We start from the raw sequence: 26,638 nt of genomic DNA on the forward strand, positions 1-26,638 counted from the left end.
GAATCACCTCCCAAACGTTATCGGTGTTGTTTTGAAACACCCTATATATATACACACAAAGAGTCTGAGATCTTGAATTAAGGTGGCCTTAATTTTGAGGACATAGATGACGCGCTGTTTGTGTACCCCTTTCCGGATCCCGGTTTTTTGGGCTATTTTTTAGACTTTCAGTCAAGCAGCTACTGCATCGTCACTATTTATCCTAGAATCATGGTTCATACCTCATTCTCTTCAGAATAGAGCTGGATTTTAAATGGTACCACTTGCATGCTCATACCATATACCAGAAGCGGGAAAAATGATGTCAAAGGGAAAATTTCGGAGGGAAATTTTTTTCTCGCACTTTGGCCCCCCCCCGGAACGGCCCTGTGTGAACGTAGCCATCTAAAAAAATCTGATAAATAGTACTTGGTATACTGAATGTGTGTGCCAAATTTCAAGTTTCTATCTTGAATACTAAGGGCGGGAGAAATTTTATCAAGAATTCCCACAATGCCCCAAATTACCACAAAATACTATGATCTCAGGGAAAAAATCTCCTGAGACATCCCTAATTACCCTAGGGTCATGTGTCGCCCATATTCTCTTCAGAATAGAACTGCCTTTCAGGCGGTACCATTCACATGTGTCCATCATGTATCTAAGGCGGGAAATTCCCGAAAAAAGGATTTTTTTGGTCTAAAAATCCCTTTTTTCAACTTTTCTTCCCTCTGGACCCCCTGTTTTAATGCAGAGATCTGAAAAAATCTGATAATAACTATTAGGTGGGCTGAATGTTTATGCATAATTTCAATCTTCTAGGTGCAAAAGAAAGCCCGCCAAAAAGAAAATATACCGACCATGTCCCATTTTTCCCTATATAGAAGTATATTTTTTAAAAATTCACTGAGACATCCCTAATTACCCTAGGATAATGATTCGACCATCATTCTCTTCAGAATGGAACTGCCTTTCAGACGTTATGACTCACGTATTCCCACCATGTATGTGAGGCGGAAAAATCCTGAAAAACGGGATTTTTGGGTAAAAATATCCCTTTTTTCAACCCTTTGCCCATCTGGTTTCCCCCGTATTTTAACTCACAAATCTGAAAAAAATCTGGTACATACTACTCGGTAGACTGAATGTTTGTGCAAAATTTCAATCTTCTACGTGCAAAAATAAGCCCGCCAAAAAATATTGAACATAGGCTTAATAAATGAAAAAATAAATTTTAGACTCATGACGTCATCACCTCCTATGTATGGACGCAGGAAGGTCTGAAACCATACGTAATGTCTTCTACAATGCCTCTGGACTGGAAAAAAAACCGGACGAAAAAGCTCAAATAGAAGAGAAATAACGCAATGTACCATGAAAAACGCGTATGGTACAAATTGTACCATAGGATCCCCAAAGGGGTAATGATGAACTGGATGCTGTTGATTTATAAAACTCTCGACATTATGCAATATCTGTAATAATGTTAAAAGAGGCAGAGAATTGTGGTAAGGTTTGCGCTGGGCGCACGCCATCAGAACTGGACCCACGCAAAATGCACAAAATTATACCTTTATCTTTTGCTTGAAATGATGTGAAGTAAATTGTGGTAAATTACATGTTTACCACATACGGACGTATTTTGTTTCATTTTTCTTAAATTGAATAAAATGATACTTCCATCTAAGAACTTATTTTGCGTTTATTGATAGTAAATCCCCAGAGTGTAGGCTTATTTTCATATTTTAGTTTTACGTAGCTTTTATTTAGCAATGGGATTGTATTTGTTCAACACAATGTTCAAAACTTTCTTATGGTCATTTGGTTAGCGTAAGCGCCTTTGGTGCAAGACCCCAGTGCAATTCTTGGTGGGATCTAATATGGCTTGACTTACCACGTTAAATTGTAGGTCCACATCTGAATTAGTCTCATGCTGAACGAAACACTAAACTCAAACAACCAATATAACACTCATTTGAAAACTTCAAATATTTATTGGTGTGTTTACAGTTCTTACTAATTGCGAGGCCTTATCATCCGGTGTGCGCAGTATTACGCGGATATGAAGGTAATCCCGCGGAATGCAATACCTTTGCTATATTTATGATTATTTTTGCCCTAATAAAATAAAATTTTAAGAGAAAGCTCCTTATTATTCAAACAGGAGGGATCTTTAAAATATTATGGAAGTTTGAGCTTCAAAGGTTTCAAAATAGCTTGAAAACTTTGTGTCCTCCATTCCGCACTTTCCTCTACTGTAAGTTTACGTCGTCAAGGGGATTCAAGCACCCAAGATCACATCATTTTAGGATACCACCGTGTGTGAATAAGCAAATCTAACACGTTTTAACATGTATTTCGAAGAACTGAGCTCCCTGCGGAATTCGAGGTGTGACCGGTTGCCACATGTTACCCTATCCTTAGGCAGCCTTGGTCACAGGTACTCTGGAGTTACTACTTACTCGAATAAAAGCATATACAAGAGTGTAAAATTAATTTTCGTTATTTCTTTTCAGGATATTGCTGAGATAACAACTATTAAGAATGAAAAAAGTGGTAAAATGAGAAATGATACAAGCCCTAGACGTAGCTCTCGGGGTGAGAGTCGAGAAAGCAACAGAATACATCAAACTGAAAGACTGATAGAAGCAATTAGGAAAAGTGATTTCCAGAAAGTTACAAGTAGTGTAAGTGATGGTGCTCAAGTTAATGCAGAATGTGGGAGCTTGCGTATTACACCGTTCCATCTTGCCGCGTACTATGGTGATAAAGATATTATACAGCATTTAGTAGCCAGTGGTGCTCGAGTGAACAAGGAAGATAGGATGGGAAGGACAGCGTTGTTCCATGCGGCCTCTCAGGGTCACGAAGACCTTTTAAAAGTATTGCTAGATGCAGATAGCAGTATCAATACAAGAACACGCTCTTTTGATGGAAAACGACCTCTCCATCGTGGGCGGCAATCTATTCTGCAAAGCAAATCAAATTTTCTTTCGGCATTAGAAGCCATAACATTTTATGAAGATGTAAGTATTTTGTGATTATTTACTTCAAGACAGAAGTTGACGCATTTTAAGTAAAATTATTAAAAGAGGTAAGTAGAAACCAACTCAGTAGACTGCGTCCTCAAAAATATTCTTAGACAGTTTCGCCCACTAATGTTACAGCCTTGTTCTCCAGATTAAGTCACTCACATGTAGTAGAGGTCTGCACGAGTCGGAATTTTTAGCCAGGGCCCGGCCAGGCCCGTGAATTTATAATGTGAGGCTCGATCCGAGTCCGAAATATGTTTTAGCATTTAGGCCCGAGCCCGGCCGGAACTTGTGAGATAATCAAATGAGCCCAAATAAGCCCGAATTACGGATACTTAATAATTAACGCAAAATTGTCTTTTTACCTGTATTTACAGCAATTAGAGGTTTAAATTTGCAACTGTGCTTTAAAAGTTCTCAAGAAAGAACTGTCCAATAAACATCGTTGTACAGTATATCTACAAAGTTAGACCCGAAAAGGCCCGAGAAATATGGTTATATATTTAAAAATTTACGGTCCGAGGCCGGCCCGGGCCCGAAGTGATGTATGTTTTGAAGGCCTGAGTCTGGCGCGAGCCCGTGCATACATCTAACATATAACTCGAATCATTTCACAAACATAGCTCTTTTGGTGCAAGAATTCAAAACCTGGTGAACAAGGCCACAGCATAAGTAGCCAAAACTATCCATCGAAACTTGTGCAGATACCCTCACCAGTGTTAGTGTCTCCAATTACTTTCCAATAATTTATTTTATGATTATTTCACAAAATAAGACAAGAATGTATCTTCTTCTTCTTCTTCTTCTTCTTCTTCTTCTTATTATTATTATTATTATTATTATTATTATTATTATTATTATTGAGTTGATGTAAATAAAGGGGGCGCGGTGGCTCAATGGTAGAGCATTCACCTCCGATGCTTGGGGTCCCTGATTCTATCCCAGCTCGCGCCGTGGGCTTTGTGGTGAACAAACACCGTGCTCGTGGGTTTTCTCAGAGTTCTCCCGTTTCCTCCCACTCTCTTCATTCCACCATTTCATTCATATCTCATCATCACCGTCTCCTTTAGCCTAACCTGCATAAACGTGGGACGTAAAACTTAAATATTTCACTTTTGAAGTAAATAATTAGAAATAATTGAGATGTTGGTAACGATTACTTTCTTTGCACTTTTTCCTTAATTTTGTATTGCTACTTAATCAGTTCTTTTATATAGCTTTATGGTAGAAATCACAAACGTCTAATTTCTTGTAGCAGAAAATAATTCTTGTTAGAAAGAAATATGTTATTTTGAACATAAAATATAATAAACTAAACAAATGTGCGTTGTTCAAATTTGCCTAGTGGGAGGAACAAATTTGAACACACCTGAGGCACATTTGATCGATCGCCTACAAAATCATATCAGAACGAAAATTTGATTCTTCATCATTTTCTTTTCAAAGAAAGTCAAAATTAAAATATTTAACTGCTGGCATTTCCCATATGCACTTCAAGCTGTCCCACATGCATGGGCATTCCCAGAAACTTTCGCAGTTAGGTCAAGAACAAACGCTATTAATACACACATACACACACACACACACACATACACACAAACACAAACACACACACAAACACCCCCCCACACACACACATATTATATATATATATATATATATATATATATAACAAAATCACAATATTATAATTAGGAAGTCATGCAAGTACATATACTATGTTGACTTTAGAAGAACTTTCCGAAGATAGAATCGTATGTTCCCTCCTTTATACTTCATAATAATTCCTGTTTTCAACATCTCAAACGTTGAAAGAATCAAGGAGAGAGAGAGAGAGAGAGAGAGAGAGAGAGAGAGAGAGAGAGAGAGAGAGAGAGTGATTTCCGAAGATAAATACAAGAAAATATTTTTTGTGCATGAAAATCAGAACCTAATCATTTCACATAAATAGACATTAAAAAAATAACACATGAAAAAATGTATTTACGAAAATACTACGGTTTTACTTACCAAATAGGAAAAGAGCAGATTTTATAAGATAAAATCGTCGTCATCTTCGTGTTTGTAAATAACTAAGCCACCAGGTAGAAATAATTCCTTGTCTTGTTTCATAAAGTTCACATAAAATGCACAAAATTTTTCTTTCTTCCGTAACCACTTTACAAAACGCAGAACAATCAAATTATATTTATTAAAAAAGCGAACACACAATATAAAAAAAGTGCACATAAAAAATCTCTATATATAGATAACCATTATTACGTGTCATATAGGTCTACTTCTTGAACAAGAATTACATACGCCTTGGTTCTTTCCCAAAAGCATCCAACACGTCTGATATGAATTGTGTTTTATTTTTATTTATAAGTTCCCGATAGAGACTCATCATACACAATCCTGTCAATCTTTCTTCAGAGATAGTTGACCTTAGTCACGCTTTCACACGTCTTAGGGTGAAACTTCTCTCAACACTATATGTTGTAACGGGGAGGGTAACCATTACTTGTATTCCTTGCTTTATTGCCGAATAAAATGTGGCGTGATCTATCAAATCAAAACGGGTTTCTCTAAACTGTCTGCATCTAGAATTATGTTTTTCCATAAATCGTACCAGCATTCAGCTTGAGGAAGGAAATTCCGCTTCATAAATTTCATTTATTTTATCCATCATCTTCATGAATTGTAGTTTAGAGGTGTTTTTTTTATTTTACGGGGATGCAGTGTGAAGAGTGAAAAGACTGGACTATGTTCTTCAGAAAATCTATTATTTAGCGACTGTAACAAAGAATCTATGTACGGTATAAATATGGTTCGCCGATAATATTCTTCCGCATTTGTGTATGGAGGATTAGCACGATGAACTTGTCGAGAAGCTAGTCTGGGAACTGACAGCTGAATATTCAGTTCATCAGCAACACGAATACACTTTTCGAAGATCGAATGAAATGTAACTTCAGCTATATCTCTCTGTTCTTTGAACATACAAATCAACTCCGAAATGTGTGATTTTGCTGCTATTAAGTTCGACTGAACTCCTTGCAAAATTTGTGCTACTGGCTCAAGGTACGAGGAATATTGACTAATAACTGACAAAGAAACAATAAAGGCTCCTGTTGTTCATGCACAAAAAAGACGATAAGCATTGCTTCTAGTTTCAAAAACTGTAGAATTTATTGACAGTTCTTCTAACGCACACACTATTTCTATGAAATGTTCAGAAAATTTTCTGATGCTGGTTTATTTGGAAGTCCAGCGGGTTTCAGAAAGAAGTGGGATATTTGGAATATTTTTTCTTCTTAATGGGCTCTCGTGAAAGAAAATTGTAATTTCTTTGATAGTATCCATTGTGTTTCGTATGTAAGAAGCGGAACATATCTTATTAACGACAAGACTAAGCTTGTGTGATGCACAATGGTAAGGAAACGCTTTTGGGAATTGTCATCTGATAATGCTTTGTACACCGTTACTACATCCAGCCATGGTGGAACAACCATCGAAACCCTGCCCTACAAGATCACACTGAGATAATCCACGTTCTTCCAATGCTTTTAGAATTATTCTAGCAATATATGCGGCGTGTAACTCTCCTAATGGAATGAAACCTAGGAAATTTTCTCGCAACTGATTTTCAACAGTGTCATGAAACAGAATACATAGAGACAATTGTTCTACACACCCAATATCAGTTGTCTCGTCTGCAAGCACACTATAATAGTGGGAAGAAACAATTTTAGGCTTTATATACTGCTCATATAAAGTGTTGCCTGCAACTGATATCAATTCATTTTGAGTTTGCACAGATAAGTATTTTGCATTTTGAGCAGCAGTTTCAGTGTTGTTTTGATGTTATATCTCTTGAATCTACTTTAAATTGGAGAAGATCGTAGAAATTGCCAGATTTAGCATTCTTTCCTCGTAAAGACAAATCATGTGTCGCACAAAAGACAATTGTCTCAATGATTGATTACAGTTTTTTTTGGGTTTTCCGTAACTTGCTTTCCAGCCACTTCATCAATTTTCAAATCAACGGGCAAAGTTTTCGTAGACATAACATTCGAAAATAACTGAGCACGTTCTGTGGATGCTCGATGCCATTCAGATTGTTCGTGTTGTCGAGCAGATGCAAAAAAATCATTGTATTTTCTAAACGGGGTTAGTATAAAAGACCCTTGCAATCCTTTTTTTTTACCGGAGATCGACAAAAACACACTGCTTGCACAATCCCCCTCGCAACTTTCTAGAATATGCTAGCCACATAAATTCAACAAAGCACTTATACAAAAAGGGGCGTTTTCCTGGCATAACATCTTGTTTAAAATCATATGTTTCGGTAGAGTGCCACCGCGACATCAATATTTCATATCGACCAGTGTCTGACAAACTTGACTGCAAATTTAAGTCTACATAATTGCCCATGTCTTTTGGGTCACAGGACGTCTCCTCACCTAATAAATTTGCACAAGGGGACATTTGGGGAGAAGGTACGATAACGAAAATAACTCTTTTTCTTCGCTCAGATTTTCAACACAGAATATCACGTTTGGTGTTTTCCAATTTTGAGGACACTTGCTGTTTTAGAAAAAACATCGAGTTTCATTTGCTTATGCTTATGCATGATTAACTTTTAAAAAGCAATTCTTTCTAATTCACCCACCTACACATGAGATATTAAATAAATTATAAACTAAGGAGAAAACACCCACTAAACTCTGAAAGAGACCAGAGATCGAAAACCACACACATTTATCACTTTGCGACACTCTCGAGCAATTTTGAAGTTTTGAAAACGAAAACCGCCTATATAACACACTAGAAACACGGATTTCCAATAACTGCGCACAACCAACTATGCAAAACTAAACCTTTCTATTCTTGAAAAGGGTCAATCTCCATCCTCCCCGCTAAAAATAACATTGTACTTTTAAACCGCGGGTTCTCATAGGAAAAAAAGCTCAATTTCTTTCTGCTCAGAACGCTACTAAGAAAAGGAAGACAATGTTTGACAGCATTAGATTCATTGTCCCTGCTGCTCCATTTGCAGTTTTGTCTTCTCGACCCCTTCCCCTCTCTGTAATCCATCAAGATTCTTGGTTTAAAAGGAGGCGGGGTCATTCAGGATCACCTTGCTACAGCCAGAGGGCAAACAGGTGCAGAGTTGTCGGTGACATTATTGCCTTCACAAACAGAATTCTTGGGTTATTTTTAACATCAATATGTGTTAAATGCTCATACTTTTCTGATTGTTGAAAGGTCAGACAAATGAATCAGAGAAACACTTTTATTCTGCTTTACAAAGGAAACCACTGCAGAGGTATTAAAAGATGTGGCTCTTCATTTTCTATGGGAACGATTGAGGATAACTTGCTTGATTCTTTCAACGTTTGAGATTTTGAAAACAGGCATTATCGTGAAGTGCTACGGAGGGAACATATGATCCTGTCTCCGGAAACTCCTTTTAAGTTCAATATATGTACTTGAGTACTTCAAGATCAAGGTAATATTAACTAGATATCCAGGAAGGTCGACCGACCCCTTCGACCCCCCTGCCGACGCCCATGCCCACATGCACTTTTAGGTTGCAGTGTCTTGAAAATTACATATGATGTTTCTACTTCTTTTAAGTCTACTTCCACGTGACCTGTAGTCGGCATATACATTGAATGTCTAACGTAGGGATAGTTGGAGATCACATCCGTTCTGAGAAAGCCTCAAAGTCCTCATTAGTAACAATTCATCTGAAAAATGGGCATATTCCTGAATTTTCGAATGGTGATACGATCTTCTTCGCTGTAAAAAAGATATGGACAGCATTTATTGAATTGTAAGGTCTTGAAGATGATACGCTTTCCGGGGTGTATAGTTGACCACTTGTTTTGTGTTGCTTTCAATTTTCATTTAAAAGGCCCTACTAAATATACGTCCAGTAACTATAGTTTGTGAGTTTACTGAGGGGAAGTGTTACTGAGCACCATCCTGTGTTGTGTGGCAAACAAAATAACTTCAGGAATAAAGTGAATCCGTTAGTACAATGGTCCGCCGTCTTTACTACTTCCTGAATATTTTCATGGACATGCAGGTACTACCATGAGCAAAATAAATGACGCGTCTCTTTATTTTGAAGTTTTTTGAAAATATCTCCGTTTTCTTTATATGTTCGAAATTTCGGAAGGTTTCCCCAGCAGGACAGGTTAATAACAAACCCGTTTTTAATATTTGTGTTAGATATTAGCTTAAAATAAAGAAATTAGAAGCAAAAAACATTAAATCGACAGAAATCTCGAGAATTACCAACTCTGCTAAAGTGGGAAATTTTCAAGAACACGAGGGAATTCTGCATTTCAACACGAAGCAGCGACATCTATGTCATTGAGAGAAATGTGGATTAAATCTACAAACTAAACTTTTAACGAATATTTCTAGTATGTCTTATTATATGCATTATCTGCAAACTCCAAATATATGAATATATGCTAAGTATTAACATAAAGATAGAGCAAATAGTGGAAATTATCTATGGAAAAGGACGAATTGGTAGGACGATCGTAATGAAATATCGTCTTTACCGGAACAGGCTCAGTTCACGTAAAATAACAAATAGCTCAGTTAGTTAAAGCAATGAGTCTGTATGCTGAAGGTAGCGGGTTCGATCCCATGGAAGTGCCGTTGTCATTTTTATCTCTACACTACGGTTATTTTATTTATTTTTTTATGTGGGAAAGAATTAAATTGTAACGTATGTGTAAAACTCATGACGATACCAAAAAAAGAAAAAATGCCGTTGTCGCACTTGCATTAGCGTCCCTAATTTTGTTTGCAAACAGTTTCGTAATTATTTCCCCTGTGCTCACTGTTCACCATATGCTCGCTGGCGCATAACGAATGTTTCCCAGTAAATGTTAATTCTAATTTGGAGAATTTTATAAAGTTTTACAATATTTCTCACTAGATACTCTTCTATCTACGTGTTTGGATATTTTCATAACAGATGTCCCTATTAAATGTTTAATTTTCCCTAGATGTTTAATTACGGAAAAGTTTTACAATGTATTTGTATTGAATTGAAATTGTTTTGAATTTACTACATAAGGTAAGTAGACCGAACTAGGAGAACTCAAGTAATTGATATTCTACGTAAAAGCAACCTATTGTAGAATGATGATGCTTCTTACCTTCAGCACATAATCTTTACGTTAGAGAGTCAGACAGAGAAAAATCCTGGTTTTTCCTCCTCTATGACCACCCATCTTAAACCTCTACATATCATTGTTCGTCTCACAAAATTTCGGTGCTCCAAAAACATTCAAATAATAATAATAATAATAATAATAATAATAATAATAATAATAATAATAATAATAATAATAATAATCCTGAATATGCCATCCTTACATAATGTAAGGATATCTTAGTTTCCTAGTTTAAATCTTAAATATCTTAGTTTAAAATGCTTTCTTTAGTACTTATTTAAGCAACCATGTAGGAGGGGGTACGACTTTTTATTTTGCCCCTCTCATTTCAGTACCCTTCCAACAGAAAGTAATTTTTGATAAGCAGGACAGACAAAATGAATAAGAAATATATTTACAGCATCCTCTCCCCTTTCATGATTGGAATATCACGTAATATTTTTTATTCTACGAAAGATGGCCCTGTGCGGTTAGGGGTAGGTAACTAAAAAAATACCTAATATATAGCGCCCCTTGATTGTAATATTACCGCTTCTTTATTTGTACGAGGGAGCCCCTACACAATCAAGGGTGACAAAAAGAATAGGAAGAGTGTCTATTGATTCCAGTGGTGGATCCAGCACGAACTCCTGGGGGAGGGGAGGGGAAGTGAAACATTCTTTTGATGATGTGAAGCTGTCACAAATTACCACTTAACTAAACTAAACAATAGTGGGGGGAACCGGAACCCAGTCAGTTTAAATTGATGTAAAAGTTTAATTTTTGGCTTCATATTAAAAGTTGTGGTTTCAAATGAGAATTTCAGTCCAAGTGGTCAATCATCAAATCTCGTGGGGCTCTTCAGTGTAGGCTAATACGGCCCCCTTATGAGAAAAGGCAAAATTATTAACATGTTTATAACTTTCGAATTTTTCGTCTATTTTAAAGAAATATTTTGCTTCGTATTAAAGTGTTGGTTCCAAATGACAAATTCAGTCCGAGTGGACAATGATCAAATCTCCGGGGGGGCTCTTCAGTATAGGGGGCTACGGCTCCCTTATAAGAAAAGGCAAAAATATGAAAATGCTTATAACTTCCGAATTTTCCGTCTATTTTAAAGAAATTATTGGCTTCATATTAAAGCCTTGGTTTCAAATGACAATTTCAGTCCGTGTGGACAATGATCAAATCTCGGAGGGCTCTTCGGTGTAGGGGTTTCGGCTTCTTTATGGGACAAGATTCACGTAGTTGATATTGCAAAATTGTTTTGTATATATAAGTGGAAACTTGCACCATTTGGTTAATTTTACCTCTTATGTTTTGCAGATTCATATTCCAAGCAATAGTTACTTTGCAGAGCTAAAAGAAGGCACTTGCTAGTTTCATTAAAATGAAATGTCTTTTATGAGAAGTTCTCATGGAGCCGACGAACGAATAGGCATCCAAACGTTGGTTAAGTCGAACGGTTGAAACCCGTTGAGCTCGCTACAATTATTATTATTATTATTATTATTATTATTATTATTATTATTATTATTATTATTATTATTATTATTATTATTATTAATAATAATAATAATAATAATAATAATAATAGAGCATTCACCTTTGGTGCATGGGGTCCGTGGCTCGATTCCACTTCGCGCCAAGTGAAATTTGAGGTGGACAAATACCGTGTGCATGGGTATGTGTTTTCTTGAGATTTTCCATTTTCCTCCCACTTTCTTCATTTTACCATTTCATTCATCATCATTCTCCCTTAGCGTAGGTGCACAATCGACCAACGTTAAACTAGATATTGCAATTTCAATAATAACAATAATAAAAATTAATTGAACTGAAAGGACTGTAATTTATGTGGACAGCAATTATCATAAATATGCAACCATTATAAAAATAATGCTTTGAGTAGAAAGATAATCCTTTCCAAGTGTTAACGAATGCGCACGAGATAAGACATGTCTCGAGAAAGAGACAAGACGCGCTTTGTGACATCCAAGATAATACGAGGCAAATGTTTTGGACACGAGATAGCTTGTAAAATGTCTCGTCTTGTCTGGAATGTCTCGAAAACAAAAGTCTAAGTTTTAATATTATCTTTCAAGATCTATTCTCTCAGAAGTAGTTCTCTGCCTTAAAATTAATAACGACATTTGTGATTTAAAAAAAGATAAACAATGCCTAAAGTTAATAGTTAACTTTTCGAAAAGAAGCTTCATTAATGGTGAACCTGAAAGATGTCCACAAACTTCGGGAGGTGATTCGTGACATCAAAAGGAGACAAATGGTCCTCTTGCAGTTTTCGAATTCAGCTTCGTTGTCGAGATACAGGGTTGCCAACTGGTCGTGTTTGAGAAACTCACTGAGAATAAATTCAAGTCCAAGAATAAACTACTACTCATATATTTTTCAGGTCAATTGACTTATACCATGTTGTAAGGTCAAATATTTATTTATGAAGTGTGTACAAAATTCGCCAGGGCCTTTTCTGAGAAAATCGTCGAGAAAAAGTCACCTCCAAGAATAAACTACCCCTTGTAAATTTTTCTAAGAGAAATATCTGATACTGCAATATAGGGTTGTTAATTAAATATTGATTAATGAAAAATAAACAAAATTTTTAAAACCATTTTTGAGAAAATAGCGTTTTTCGATTTTCGGCTGTTTGTAAACCACACTTATTTTAGGTGGTAGGATAAAATGGAAAAGCTCCTGTAAGAATACTAAGTAAACCCTAAGTTTAAAATTTGGTGTAGATAAGTTGAACGGTATGGCCTCTAGGCGAGTGCATATAAAAGTGTGCCGAACGGACGGACCGGAAGGACGGGTGTCGAAAAGTCACATTTTCGGTATGTAGACGCCATGAAACATGTAAATCCGTTGAAATCTGAATTTGATATTATTTTCACAATCACTATATTTTCTTCTCTCTTTTGTCGCTCGAAAAAGAAAAGCCTAAGTTTACCACAAAAAGCTAGGGAGTTTCTCAAAAAATATTCAATTACAGGGCCACCGCACTAAACTTTTTCAATTCAATTTGTTAACTGTGTTAGGCCGCAGTTGTTACTGAAGTGTGTATTTGGATAATACGAATAAAGTTATCGTATTATTCAAATACATCGAATGTCAGATTATCGAATAAAAAACTTCGATTGAAGAAAATCCACACTACAAAACTAACTCACACTTTGAGCACATTTTCATTAGACATATAATAGACCAATTAATGCAATCATTGTTTATGAAATATGAAAAAAATCAAATGAGTCACTTTGGGAAAGTCGTTCAAAAAGAACACGTCAAGAGTAACCTACCTCTTGTGAATTGTTTCGAACAATGAGTTAAGATATACTTTTGGTTATTAATGAAATATTTATTTGCGAAATTTGAACAAAATCGCCTGTCGTTCGAGAAAATTCTCGGGGAAATAACCTTGACCCCAAAAATAAACTATCCGTTGTAATTGTTTTTCATAGAAATGACTTATACTAAAATATAGGGTTATTAATGAAATACTTATTTATGAATTATAAATAAAATTGTCCGAGTAATTTTTGAGAAAATCGTGAGGGAAAAATAACTCCCCGAATAAACTCTCTCTTGAGGATTCTTTCAGGGTAAGCGAGTTATTCCATATTACTAGGTTTTTAATGAAATATTTATTTCTGAGTACGAACAAAATTGCTTGACTCATTTTTGAGAAAACCGTGGAGGAAAAACACCCTCAAGAGTAAACTACCCCTCGCATATTTTTTCAGGACAAATGAGTTTTGCCATATTGTTCGGTTATTAACGAAATATTTATTTTTGAAATATGAATAAACTCTTTTGAGTCGTTTTTGAGAAAATCGCCCAGACAACACTTCACCAAGAATAAACTACCCCTCGCATTTTTTTTTAGGACAAACGAGTTATGCCATATTGATAAGTTATTAATGAAATCTTTATTTATGAAATATGAACGAAAACATTTGAGTCCATTTTGAGAAAATCACTGAGAAAAAACTCACCCCCTTAGTATAAACTACCCCTTGTAGATTTTTCTCAGATAAATGCCTTATACCACAAAATAGGGTTGCTAATTAAATATTGATTTATAAAAAAAGAAAGAAAACAAGATCGTTAGAGCCAGTTATGAGAAAATATCTTTTTTCTATTTTCATCGTACAGGAAACTACCCTTGTTTTGGGAGTAGGAGGGAAATAAAAAAAACTATAGGAAATACTATGAAAATCTTAAACTAAAATTTGGTGCAGATAAGTTGAACGGTATGGCCTCTAGGCGAGTGCACAGAAAAGTGTAGCGAACGGACGGACGAACAGATAGACATGTATCGAAAAATAACTTTTTCGGTGTTAGGGGCTATAATACGTGTAAATTCGTTGAAATCTCAAATTTGATTTTTTTTTCGAACACCATACTTTCTTCTCTCATTTGTCACTTCAAAGTAAAAGGAACTCAGAACTACAGATAAAAGACACCTACTTTTACACATAGACATTATTTATTGATTTAAAACTGTTTTAGTTTGTGTCATTTCACTTCCAATTGAAAGGTTTTACAATGATTAACGTCATACCAATGACGAGACGGAAGTTTTCAGGAAGTAAATGCATTCAGAAGTCTAGATTGCATTACAGTTATCAGTCTGTTTTTATTTCTGCAATTGTTAACAGCTGTAATTTCGTCCAAACGCTACATGAAATAATTTTTGGTTGACGTCATTGTGTTACTATTTTAGTATTGTTCTCTTCAGACTTGGTTGAAGTTTTGTCTTAACGGTTATACATTTTTTTCTTATTTCATCGTTACACATAAGAATAAAATGTTGTGGTGACTGGATAGATTCGAACCTACGAACATTGAGCTTTTATTCTTGAAACAATTTACCAATGGACCAAGCTTTGTCCTCACGTTAACGTACGGTTACAGGGTTTATTACGATTTAAATAAAATGGCTGGCTGTTAGAGTTTCCTGCCCAAATATTTCGATAAAAAATTTTCATTGCTTCGTACATTGTTTAGATACACATTTTAGGAGAGTGAATTTTGGTGTATATAATAATTTCATGCCAGATAAAAGCTGGATAAGTTTTAATAACATGTTTCATATGTAGTTCTCAATAATAGACTTGTTCGGGATGACGTTCCAAGGTTTAGCATTGACTAGCAGTTTTTGCTATTAATATACCTTCTAGCAATATTGGCAGTAGACAAAAGTTAGCTCGTGTTAAAGCTTTTTGCTCCTAATTTAGTTATTTTACTTTATTATTTAACGAATATATTGAAAATTGTCAGAGACACGTATGCAGTAATTTATTTCGGGAGGGGTCCAACTTCAATATTAGGATAAATTATAATAAAATTTTAAAAGATAATCCCCAAAATTAGGCTAAATTTACAGAAAAGTTGGGGTTTCAGAGGGGCTCCGGACCCCCTAGACCCACCCCTAAATGCGTTCTTGTTTGTCAGTAACATTTCCTCATTTTGAAACCCTCAAAAACTTCGGATAGACTATATAAAGGAAAACGAGTTATTTTCGATGAAATATCACTTCAAGGAGACGCGTCAGTTTTATTGCACAGTGTGGTATCCCACGTTCACAATGGCAAGAGTTTCTTTCCTCTGATTCTCTGTCATTGTGCTCTATCGAAAGGTTAGGTTTGTAACATATTACTCCTACGAACAAGCATGACTGGCAGATAGGAATACTGAACACAACTCCAGAGAAATGCATGCTGGAACTTACGTTTATAGCTACGCTTTGGTGTTTTACCCTCAAGGTCAATCGAGTGGTAATTCAGTTCCGTCTCTGTTCTTAAGCCATGTTCGTATTACTTCGAACAGTTTTGATAATGAAAAGCATGCCTCAGACTTCTTTCGCGTAAGAAATCGAAACTCAGTTGGTCAGAGCAACTAGTCTGTAAGAATTAGGTTGTTAGTTAGTTAGGAGCCCAGTACGAGTAAGGGTTTTTATTACTATTGTTTTTATCTTTTTTATGTGAGGAAAAATCAAATTGTGACATCGCGATATCAAATGTATTTGATTAGGTAGCTTTGTCTTACCTAAACTTTAAACATCAGTAACCGTCGAAATTATTTCACTAACCGATCACTTACTGAACATTTCAAACACGTCAAACCAGTGGCATAACATGAAGGTTAACCTCTCCTCCGCAGTCCTTAGTTATGCGTCCGTACTTTCAAGGGCGGACTAAGGGCCGGGCGACTGCCCGGGGTGCCAGAGAAAGAGGGGCACCAAAACGAGCCTCAAAAAGTAAATTTTACAATGTGCTTTCTACTGACGTTTTTGGTTTATATTCTTGTAAAGTAGTGGCAATTATATGATCTTTTTACATTTCACTATGGAAGAAGAGAGTTTCATAGTACTAAGGGGGCTGTATCGAAAAATTGAGAGATGGCATGTAGAATAAAGAGTGCCGGGAATTAAGTATTGTTTGTTTGTTTGCTTGAGTTTAGCGTTCCACGGTTATGCCTTAATGGGCAAGGGAGATGTGGATACTAATTATAGTGGAATCCGAACCACTTTTATCGTTCAACAGTAATCCACCGGGAATTGGACCCGGTACCACAGAGGGCAGGCGTGCTAGCCACTAGACCAGAGGGGGTGGAGTTGGTATTGTTTATAGCGGGCCATATTCTTTGTGAAGTTTTCCTAGGTAATGGATTTCTTTTCGAAAATGGGTTTAAAACAGGGGCGTCATTTAGGGAGGGCAGGAAGGGGCATTTGCCCCCCCTGAGTTTGAGATGTATATAGATTTTATCATTAGAATAGTAGTAAATCAGTGAAAAACGCGAAATTTTACTTATATCAAGAGGTCTTGCCCCCCCCCCCAAAGCAAAATCTGAAATGACGCTCCTGGTTTAAACTATTAAAAACACTATTATAAAATGTAAAATATAGGCTACTACTAGGGGAAGGGCGCCAAAAAGTCACTTGGCCCGAGTGAAAATTTGGCCTGCTCCGCCCCGGCGTACTTTCTGTATACTTTTTGGCCTTGCAGCTTGTGCGGTCCCCACGCCACATTGTTGCGGGGGCGCTATTTACGCCTAGCTTTCGAACGTAATTCAATAACTGTTTAAGAAATTCTACCATCAGCGTGGAAACGGGAATATATTTTTCTAATAGTCCCATAGAACTTTCACTCAGAACGCCAGATGCAATTTTTCAGAGTGGGCTCTGGCTCATATTCAGGAATAATAATAATAATAATAATAATAATAATAATAATAATAATAATAATAATAATAATAATAATAATAATAATAATAATAATAATATTAAATATGAATGTCTTTGGAGAGCCGAAATTATGTGACACGAATCATTATAGATAGAGCTTTAAGACTAGTGGTCATAGGGGAGGAAAAACAGGATTTTTCTCTCTCTGACTCTCTAACGTTAAGATTATGTGCTGAAGGTAAGAAGCATCATCATTCTACAATAGGTTGCTTTTACGTAGAATATCTATTACTTGAGCTCTCCTCCTTCGGGCAACTTTGCTTATGTAGTAAATTCAAAACAATTTCAATTTAAGACAAATATTTATAGAGAAAATTAAACATTTAATAGGGAAATCTGTTATCAAAATATCCAAACTTTTTTTTTTTGTATCGTCATGAGTTTTACACATATGTTACATTTTGATTCTTTCCCAAATAAAAAATAAATAAAATAACCTTAGTGATAAAAATGACAACAGTACTTCCACGGGATTCGAACCGTCTACCTTCGGTATACAAACTCGTTGCTTTATCTAACTGAGCTATTTGCTTTCTTACATAAGCTGAACCTGTTCTACAGTAAAGACGATTTTTCATTACGATTGGGCTAACAATTCGTCTTTTTCCATAGGTAATTTCCAGTATTTGCACTATCTATACGTTAATACTTAGCATAGATTCATATATTTGGAGTTCGCTGATAATGCATATAATAAGACATACTAGAAATATTTCGTTAAAATTTTCGTTTGTAGATCTAATCCACGCTTCTCTCAATGACATAGATGTCGCTGCTTCGTGTTGAACTGCAGAATTCCCTCGCGTTCTTGAAAATTTCCCACTTTAGCAGAGTTGGTAATTCTCGAGATTTCTGTCGATTTAATGTTTTTTGCTTCTAATTTCTTTATTTTAAGCTAATATCTAACACAAATATTAAAAACGGGTTTAATATTAACCTGTCCTGCTGGGGAAACCTTCCGAAATTTCGAACATATAAAGAAAACGGAGATATTTTCAAAAAACTTCAAAATAAAGAGACGCGTCATTTATTTTGCTCATAGTAGTACCTTTAAAAAATAAATTTTACTCATTTACAAACTGTTTGGACTATTAACCGGCCGATGCTTCCAGGAAGGGCCCTAAACGAAAAGCTGTCATCCATTCCTGTTATATGGAAATAATGCAAATACAGGCGGTATGTATTTAGCAATCGCATTTATAATTTTTGTATATCTTAGTTCCTCTTTCAGAAGAGACTGTCTGTACAACTTGCCATGCACCAAGTTAACCAGCGACTTCTGGAGACGGAACAACTGTTTCAATGTCGCCATTATTTTCACAATAAATTCTATCAGAAGTAAAAAATACAGATTGGAGTATCTTCTCATAATTTTTAAAACCAATTTTGGACATTGGTCTTGTTAAAAGCGATATTTCTGATGAGATTCGTGCGTTTAGGTTCCGAGAAATGCATGTCGCTTCAAAAAACCGTTTATCTAGTCCCTTCCTGCAGTTTGACAGTAGCATCGTTCCATCCAATAGGGACACCGATGTAGTCGATGAATCCAGCATGCTGTAGTTCTTCCACGATCAAAAGTGGAAACCTACTAGAATTCGAGTACGAGGGATTCATTTTCAAGAGTTTAGTCAGATTCACGTGGAAACCTACTAGAATTAATGCCGAATTCGACGATGAGGCATTCATTGTTCCCCCATTTAGGTTCCATCACCTGGAAACCTATATGAATTCCTCCTTAATTCTTCGACAAGGCATTCATCATTCGACAGTTTAGCCGTATTCACATAAAAAAACTACTAAAATTCCTGCCAATCCAGCGACGGGACATTCATTGTTCGATCGATTAGGCACATTCATGTCGGATCCTACTATAATTCCTTCCGAATTCGACGACGAGGCATTCAATGTTCCACCATCTAGGCTCGTTCATGAGGAAGTCGACTTGAACTCCTAAATTCGAAAATGAAATGAAATGAAATCTTTGAGTTTTACGTCCCACGGTTATGCCGGTTAGGCTAAAGGAGACGGTGATTATGAGAAATGAATGAAATGGTGGAATGAAGAAAGTGGGAGGAAACGGGAGCACCCCGAGAAAACCCACGAGCACGGTGTTTGTCCACCACAGCGCGAGCTGGGATCGAACCAGGGACCCCAAGCACCGGAGGTGAACGCTCTACCACTGAGCCACCGCGCCCCCCTCCTAAATTCGAAGACAAGGCATTCACTGTTCGACCGTTTAGTGATATTCACATGAAAAACTATTAGAATTCCCTCCGAATTCAATAACAATACATTCCTTGTACAACCGTTTGGACACATTCACAAGGATATTGTCCAAACATTCATAATAGGTTGCGCGTAATTTATCTTCTGCGGTGTTGAATTGATAATTTTTCGCGGATGTCTGCGAGTGTTCTAGTGTTTTCAGGTCTGTTTCCTATTAGCTAAGGGGATCCTTGTTTGTTCTATCGAAGGCACCCCTATACAATCAGGGGCGACAAAAGGAATAATTGGGGGCGCGGTGGCTCAGTGGTAGAGCGTTCACCTCCAGTCCTTGGGGTCCCTGTTTCGATCCCATTGTGGACATTGTGGTGGGCAAACACCGTGCTCGTGGGTTTTCACGGTGCTCTTCCGTTTCCTCCTACTTTCTTCATTCCACCATTTCGCTCATCTCTCATCATCACCGCTTCCTTTAGCCTAACCGGCATAACCGTGGGACGTAAAACTTAAAGATTTCGTTTCATTTTCAAAAGGGATAATTAATATATCTACAGCGCCCTTGGTGCAATATTACATCCTTGTTTGTTCTATCGAAGGCGCCCTTATGCAATCAGGGGTGACAAAAGGAATAATTAATACATCTACAGCGCCTTTGGTGCAATATTATATCCCTATTTGTTCTATTGAAGGCGCTCTATACAATCAAGGGCGACAAAAGGAATAATTAATGTATCTACAGCACTCCTTGATGCAATATGATCTCTTTTTTATTCTATCAAAGGCGCCCCTATACAGTCAGGGGTGACGAAAGGAATAATTAGGGGCGCCCGTACATAATAAGGGACGACAAAGAATTATGAAAATTTTTATATCGCTGGTTGACTGTCATATAGATAATTTTTATTTTTTTATTTTATTGAATTAAAGGTGTCCTCAACACAAAAGAACAGAAAAAGTGTCCATTATTTATAATAATACAAAGCACTGCACTCTATATTTTGTCGAAGATTTGGCAGTGTATAGAAAACACTGCTTTTGTACATAAACTTTTCTTTCTTCAATCGGCTTTTAAAAAAGACAAAGTAATCATTAGGCGCCCCCAATAATTTCTACCATACTTTGGGGAAGACAATGCCCCCTTGTCCCCCGTCTTGTTACGCCACTGTATGGTGGAATCAATTTTCAAACGATTGAATCAATTTCTCAACATCTAATACAAATATCGGCGTACTTCCGGTGCAGTACAGATTTTCAACAAACCAAATGTGAAAAATAAAATTTCTCATTCTGCGAAACAAGAGAACACCCATTGGGTCATTTTCCTGTTCTTTGAAACGTGGCAACGCTGAACGTTAAAGAACAGTTTGAACCCCTTTCTGCGAGACAGAAGCACATGCCTGCAAGGGTGTTGTTCTTTTTAGTACGAATACGCTGCTGAAGTCGTCTGCTGTGAATTTTACTGGGCGTAGCCATATTGGTTACAAACAATCTGTTGCTAAGGTGGTTTTTAAGGCAGTTTCAATGGAGTTGTATGTGGCAGTTGTGAGTCTTGTGAAAGACGAACTTAAAATTATGAATATGAGGCTACATGTTTAACGAATAGCAGTGAATATATTTACTTTATACTTACAGAAAGGCCATATTTATCATAATATGAAACAAAATTGCTCTACTTTTTAATTCCTTCAATCGCCAATAACTTGCTGAACAAGAAGTGAGTGAGAATCCCACGCATGTATATGAGCGCCCCTTAATAATAATTTTAGATTGAGTTTAATTAAAATTATTGAAAATTGTTATGCTATATACTTCTGTCATATTGTTTGTTTAGCTTCAGTGAAAATGTTTAATATGGAAGAAACTTGATTTTTATAAAATTAGTGATCAGATATTCGGAAGAAAGGAGTACAGCGCTAGAATAACCAACGCATTTTAAAGTATACAATTACGAATACATAATCTCAGAAACTTAGCATCTTCGTGGAAATAATTTCCTAATTTATTCTTCATCCTTTTGTTAGCGGGTGTCCATTCTTTGTTTGGCACTGTTAAAGTTGAAATGCGTCACCAGAAGTAATTAAATAATTTAAAAGGTATAACTCTCTAACTATCCTATATAATGTTCTATGCTATCTGATTTTTTTTTTTTTTTTTTTTTTTTGCGTTTACCACAAACGGCGTACAGATTTGTAACATTCCAGACTATACATTTATTAAAATTCATAAGGAGAATACGTACCAACTTACGCTGGGTGGTCACTTCACGTAACACTACATCTATGATGATTAAGGGCAGCTTGAAACTTAAGCGCATATAAGGATGCATCTGTAGGGATCAGGTAGATCAGTGAAGTTGGGTATGCGTGAAAGAAAGACAGGTACGAAAAGCGCACACTAGCCAGAGCTAGTAATCGCTACAAGTGGATTTGTATTTCAATTTCTTAGTAACCATGGCACATTTTTAACGCTGTCTCTATGTTCACCCTCGTATAATTTTCTTGCACAGAAGTATTTTCGTAGATTAGACAAATTTTACACATACTTTTCAAAAAAATGATCCTGTATTTTTCATGCATACTTAGCGTAGATCGATAGGATCGAGCAATTATGAACGGGATGAGACAAAGTAACAAGTCCGGTTTAAACTTTACTATATAGCCTGTAGTATATTCTTACCAAAATTCATATGCGGTAAGGTACGGTTAGGTTAGGTTGTGATTACTTAAATGCGATTGTCTTACATATATGTGTGATGCCGATTTACCAATTTTAAAATCATCCATTGCCTGTAAATCTCAATTGTATCAAGAGTTTCAAATTTTTACACATGTAACCACAAAGGTAAAATTGTTATCGAACTTACGCTGGTGAGAATCGGAAAGAGCGGAGGCAGGTGAGAATCACACTCCATGATGGGGCAGGCATTGTCGAAGATTATAGTATGCCTTTAAAGGTGTGATTCAATTATCAGTTTACTAAGAAACGATTTTACAGTGTTCTGAGTATTAATATATATTAAACAGCGAAATTAGCCTTAAAATGTCACAAACAAACGAACAAAAAAGATAGAGCAAGGGGGCTTTTACTAAAAATGTGTGTATTTTAATTTTTTTCTGGCAGAATATGCAAGGAGAGAAAGTGTTCTTCAAAAAGATTGAAATCTGTTCGCCCAATAAGTAATTAATCATTATATCGCTTGTTGTACAATGTGGCTTTGTTTTTGTTTCTCTTTAATATGTTATATAGTACAATATTTCTAATTTCATTCTTGAGAAAAAAAATGCATGTACTACCATGAGGAAAATAAATGACGCGTCTCTTTATTTTGAAGTTTTTTGAAAATATCTCCGTTTTCTTTATATGTTCGAAATTTCGGAAGGTTTCCCCAGCAGGACAGGTTAATAACAAACCCGTTTTTAATATTTGTGTTAGATATTAGCTTAAAATAAAGAAATTAGAAGCAAAAAACATTAAATCGACAGAAATCTCGAGAATTACCAACTCTGCTAAAGTGGGAAATTTTCAAGAACGCGAGGGAATTCTGCAGTTCAACACGAAGCAGCGACATCTATGTCATTGAGAGAAGCGTGGATTAGATCTACAAACGAAATATTTCTAGTATGTCTTATTATATGCATTATCAGCGAACTCCAAATATATGAATCTATGCTAAGTATTAACGTATAGATAGTGCAAATAGTGGAAATTACCTATGGAAAAAGACGAATTGTTAGCCCAATCGTAATGAAAAATCGCCTTTACTGTAGAACAGGTTCAGCTTACGTAAGAGAGCAAATAGCTCAGTTAGGTAAAGCAACGAGTTTGTATACCGAAGGTAGACGGTTCGAATCCCGTGGAAGTACTGTTGTCACTTTTATCACTAAGGTTATTTTATTTATTTTTTATTTGGGAAAGAATCAAATTGTAACATATGTGTAAAACTCATGACGATACCAAAAAAAAAAAAAAAAAGAAGAGAAAATATCGTCGCATTTGCATTAGTGTCTCTAATTTTTGTTTGCAAACAGATTCGTAATTATTTCCCCTGTGCTCACTGATGCATAACGAATGTTTTCCAGTAAATGTTAATTCTAATTTGGAGAATTTTATAGTTTCACAATGTTTCTCACTACATAGTCTTCTATCTACGTGTTTGGATATTTTGATAACAGATTTCCCTATTAAATGTTTAATTTTCTCTATAAATATTTGTCTTAAATTGAAATTGTTTTGAATTTACTACATAAGCGAAGTTGCCCGAAGGAGGGGAGCTCAAGTAATAGATATTCTACGTAAAAGCAACCTATTGTAGAATGATGATGCTTCTTACCTTCAGCACATAATCTTAACGTTAGAGAGTCAGAGAGAGAAAAATCCTGGTTTTTCCTCCTCTATGACCACCCATCTTAAACCTCTACATATCATTGTTCGTCTCACATAATTTCGGCTCTCCAAAGACATTCATATTTATTATTATTATTATTATTATTATTATTATTATTATTATTATTAATGAATATGCCACCCTTACATAATGTTGTAACTTTGCACATCTTAGTTTAAAGTGCTTTCTTTAGTAATAATTTGAGCAACCACGTCACAAAATTTAAAATGTATGAGGGGGCACGACGTTTTATTTCCCCTCCTCTCTTTTCAGCACCCTCCAACAGAAGGTATATAATTTCTGAGAAGCAGGGCAGACAAAATGAATAAGAAATATATTTAGAGCATCCTTTCCTCCTTCGTGAATGTAACATCACGTAGCATTTTTTATTCTACTGAAGACGACCCTAGGCCGTTATGGTTAGGTAACAAAAGAAATACCTAATATATTTATAGCGTCCCTTATCTGTAATATTACCTCTTCTTTATTTGTTCGAGGCTTCCTTACACAACCAAGGGTGACAAAAAGAATAGGAAAAGTGTCTAAAGATTACAAAAGACTTTATATTTTGTCAGAAACAAGGCAGTATATACACAACATTGCTTTCGTTAACAAGTGTTTCACCCTTGAGTCGCTTATAAAATTATGCAGAATAACTTTTGCCGATCATTGTTCTAGAGGGATTTGTCCAGGATGGTTTGGTGTCGAGCTAATAACGATAAGTATATTTATTTACATCACTGTTAAAGAAATAGCAAACTTTCTGAAAGGAACTTACTTAGGAAACAGATCTTCCTTCTACTTAGCCAGAGCCCACTCTGAAAAATTGCATCTGGCATTCTGAGTGAAAGTTCTATGAGACTATTAGAAAAATATATTCCCGTTTTCACGCTGATGGTAGAATTTCTTAAACAGTTATTGCATTACGTTCGAAGGGTAGGCGTAAATAGCGCCCCCGCAACAATGTGGCGTGGGGACCGCACAAGCTGCAAGGCCAAAAAATATACAGAAAGTACGCAGGGGCGGAGCAGGCCAAATTTTCACACGGGCAAAGTGACTTTTTGGCGCCCTTCCCCTAGTAGTAGCCTATATTTTACATTTTATCATAGTGTTTTTAATAGTTTAAACCAGGAGCGTCATTTCAGATTTTGCTTTGGGGGGGGGGGGCAAGACCTCTTGATATAAGTAAAATTTCGCGTTTTTCACTGATTTACTACTATTCTAATGATAAAATCTATATACATCTCAAACTCACGGGGGGCAAATGCCCCTCCCTGCCCTCCCTAAATGACGCTCCTGTTTTAAACCCATTTTCAAAAAGAAATCCATTACCTAGGAAAAGTTCACAAAGAATATGGCCCGCTATAAACAATACCAACTCCACCCCCTCTGGTCTAGTGGCTAGCACGCCTGCCTTCTGTGGTACCGGGTCCAATTCCCGGTGGATTACTGTTGAACGATAAAAGTGGTTCGGATTCCACTATAATTAGTATCCACATCTCCCTTGCCCATTAAGGCATAACCGTGGAACGCTAAACTCAAGCAAACAAACAAACAATACTTAATTCCCGGCACTCTTTATTCTACATGCCATCTCTCAATTTTTCGATACAGCCCCCTTAGTACTATGAAACTCTCTTCTTCCATAGTGAAATGGAAAAAGATCATATAATTGCCACTACTTTACAAGAATATAAACCAAAAACGTCAGTAGAAAGCACATTATAAAATTTACTTTTTGAGGCTCGTTTTGGTGCCCCTCTTTCTCTGGCGCCCCGGGCAGTCGCCCGGCCCTTAGTCCGCCCTTGAAAGTACGGACGCATAACTAAGGACTGCGGAGGAGAGGTTAACCTTCATGTTATGCCACTGGTTTGACGTGTTTGAAATGTTCAGTAAGTGATCAGTTGGTGAAATAATTTCGACGGTTACTGATGTTTAAAGTTTAGCTAAGACAAAGCTACCTAATCAAATACATTTGATATCGCGATGTCACAATTTGATTTTTCCTCACATAAAAAAGATAAAAACAATAGTAATAAAAACCCTTACTCGTACTGGGCTTTTAACTAACTAACAACCTAATTCTTACAGACTAGTTGCTCTGACCAACTGAGTTTCGATTTCTTACGCGAAAGAAGTCTGTTATATTAAGAGGCATGCTTTTCATTATCAAAACTGTTCGAAGTAATACGAACATGGCTTAAGAACAGAGACGGAACTGAATTACCACTCGATTGACCTTGAGGGCAAATCACCAAAGCGTAGCTATAAACGTAAGTTCAGCATGCATTTCTCTGGAGTTGTGTTCAGTATTCCTATCTGCCAGTCATGCTTGTTCGTAGGAGTAATATGTTACAAACCTAACCTTTCGATAGAGCACAATGACAGAGAATCAAAATTAATGAATTCTTGCCCTTGTGAACTTGGGATACCACCATGTGCAATAAAACTGTCGCGTCCTCTGAAGTGATATTTTATCGAAAATAACTCGTTTTCCTTTATATATCCGAAGTTTTTGAGGGTTTCAAAATGATGAAACGTTACTGACAAACAAGGACGCATTTAGGGGTGGGTCCAGGTGGTCCGGACTCCC

The 26,638-nt window shown here is 36.3% G+C and overlaps 1 protein-coding gene across 1 annotated transcript in view; it reads left to right on the forward strand.

The window, feature by feature from the left end:
* LOC145662980 (transient receptor potential cation channel subfamily A member 1-like) overlaps positions 1-26,638 on the forward strand; it is a 148,353-nt gene that overhangs the window by 45,030 nt on the left and 76,685 nt on the right. The window contains exon 3 of the mRNA XM_081729075.1: positions 2,496-3,005. Coding sequence (XP_081585201.1) covers positions 2,541-3,005 — 465 coding nt within the window. The 5' untranslated portion in view covers positions 2,496-2,540. The remainder of the gene's footprint in view (positions 1-2,495; positions 3,006-26,638) is intronic.

This window comes from Thermobia domestica, chromosome 10 (assembly GCF_964235325.1).
Source record: "Thermobia domestica chromosome 10, izTheDome1.hap1.1, whole genome shotgun sequence".
NCBI classification, from domain to species: domain Eukaryota; kingdom Metazoa; phylum Arthropoda; class Insecta; order Zygentoma; family Lepismatidae; genus Thermobia; species Thermobia domestica.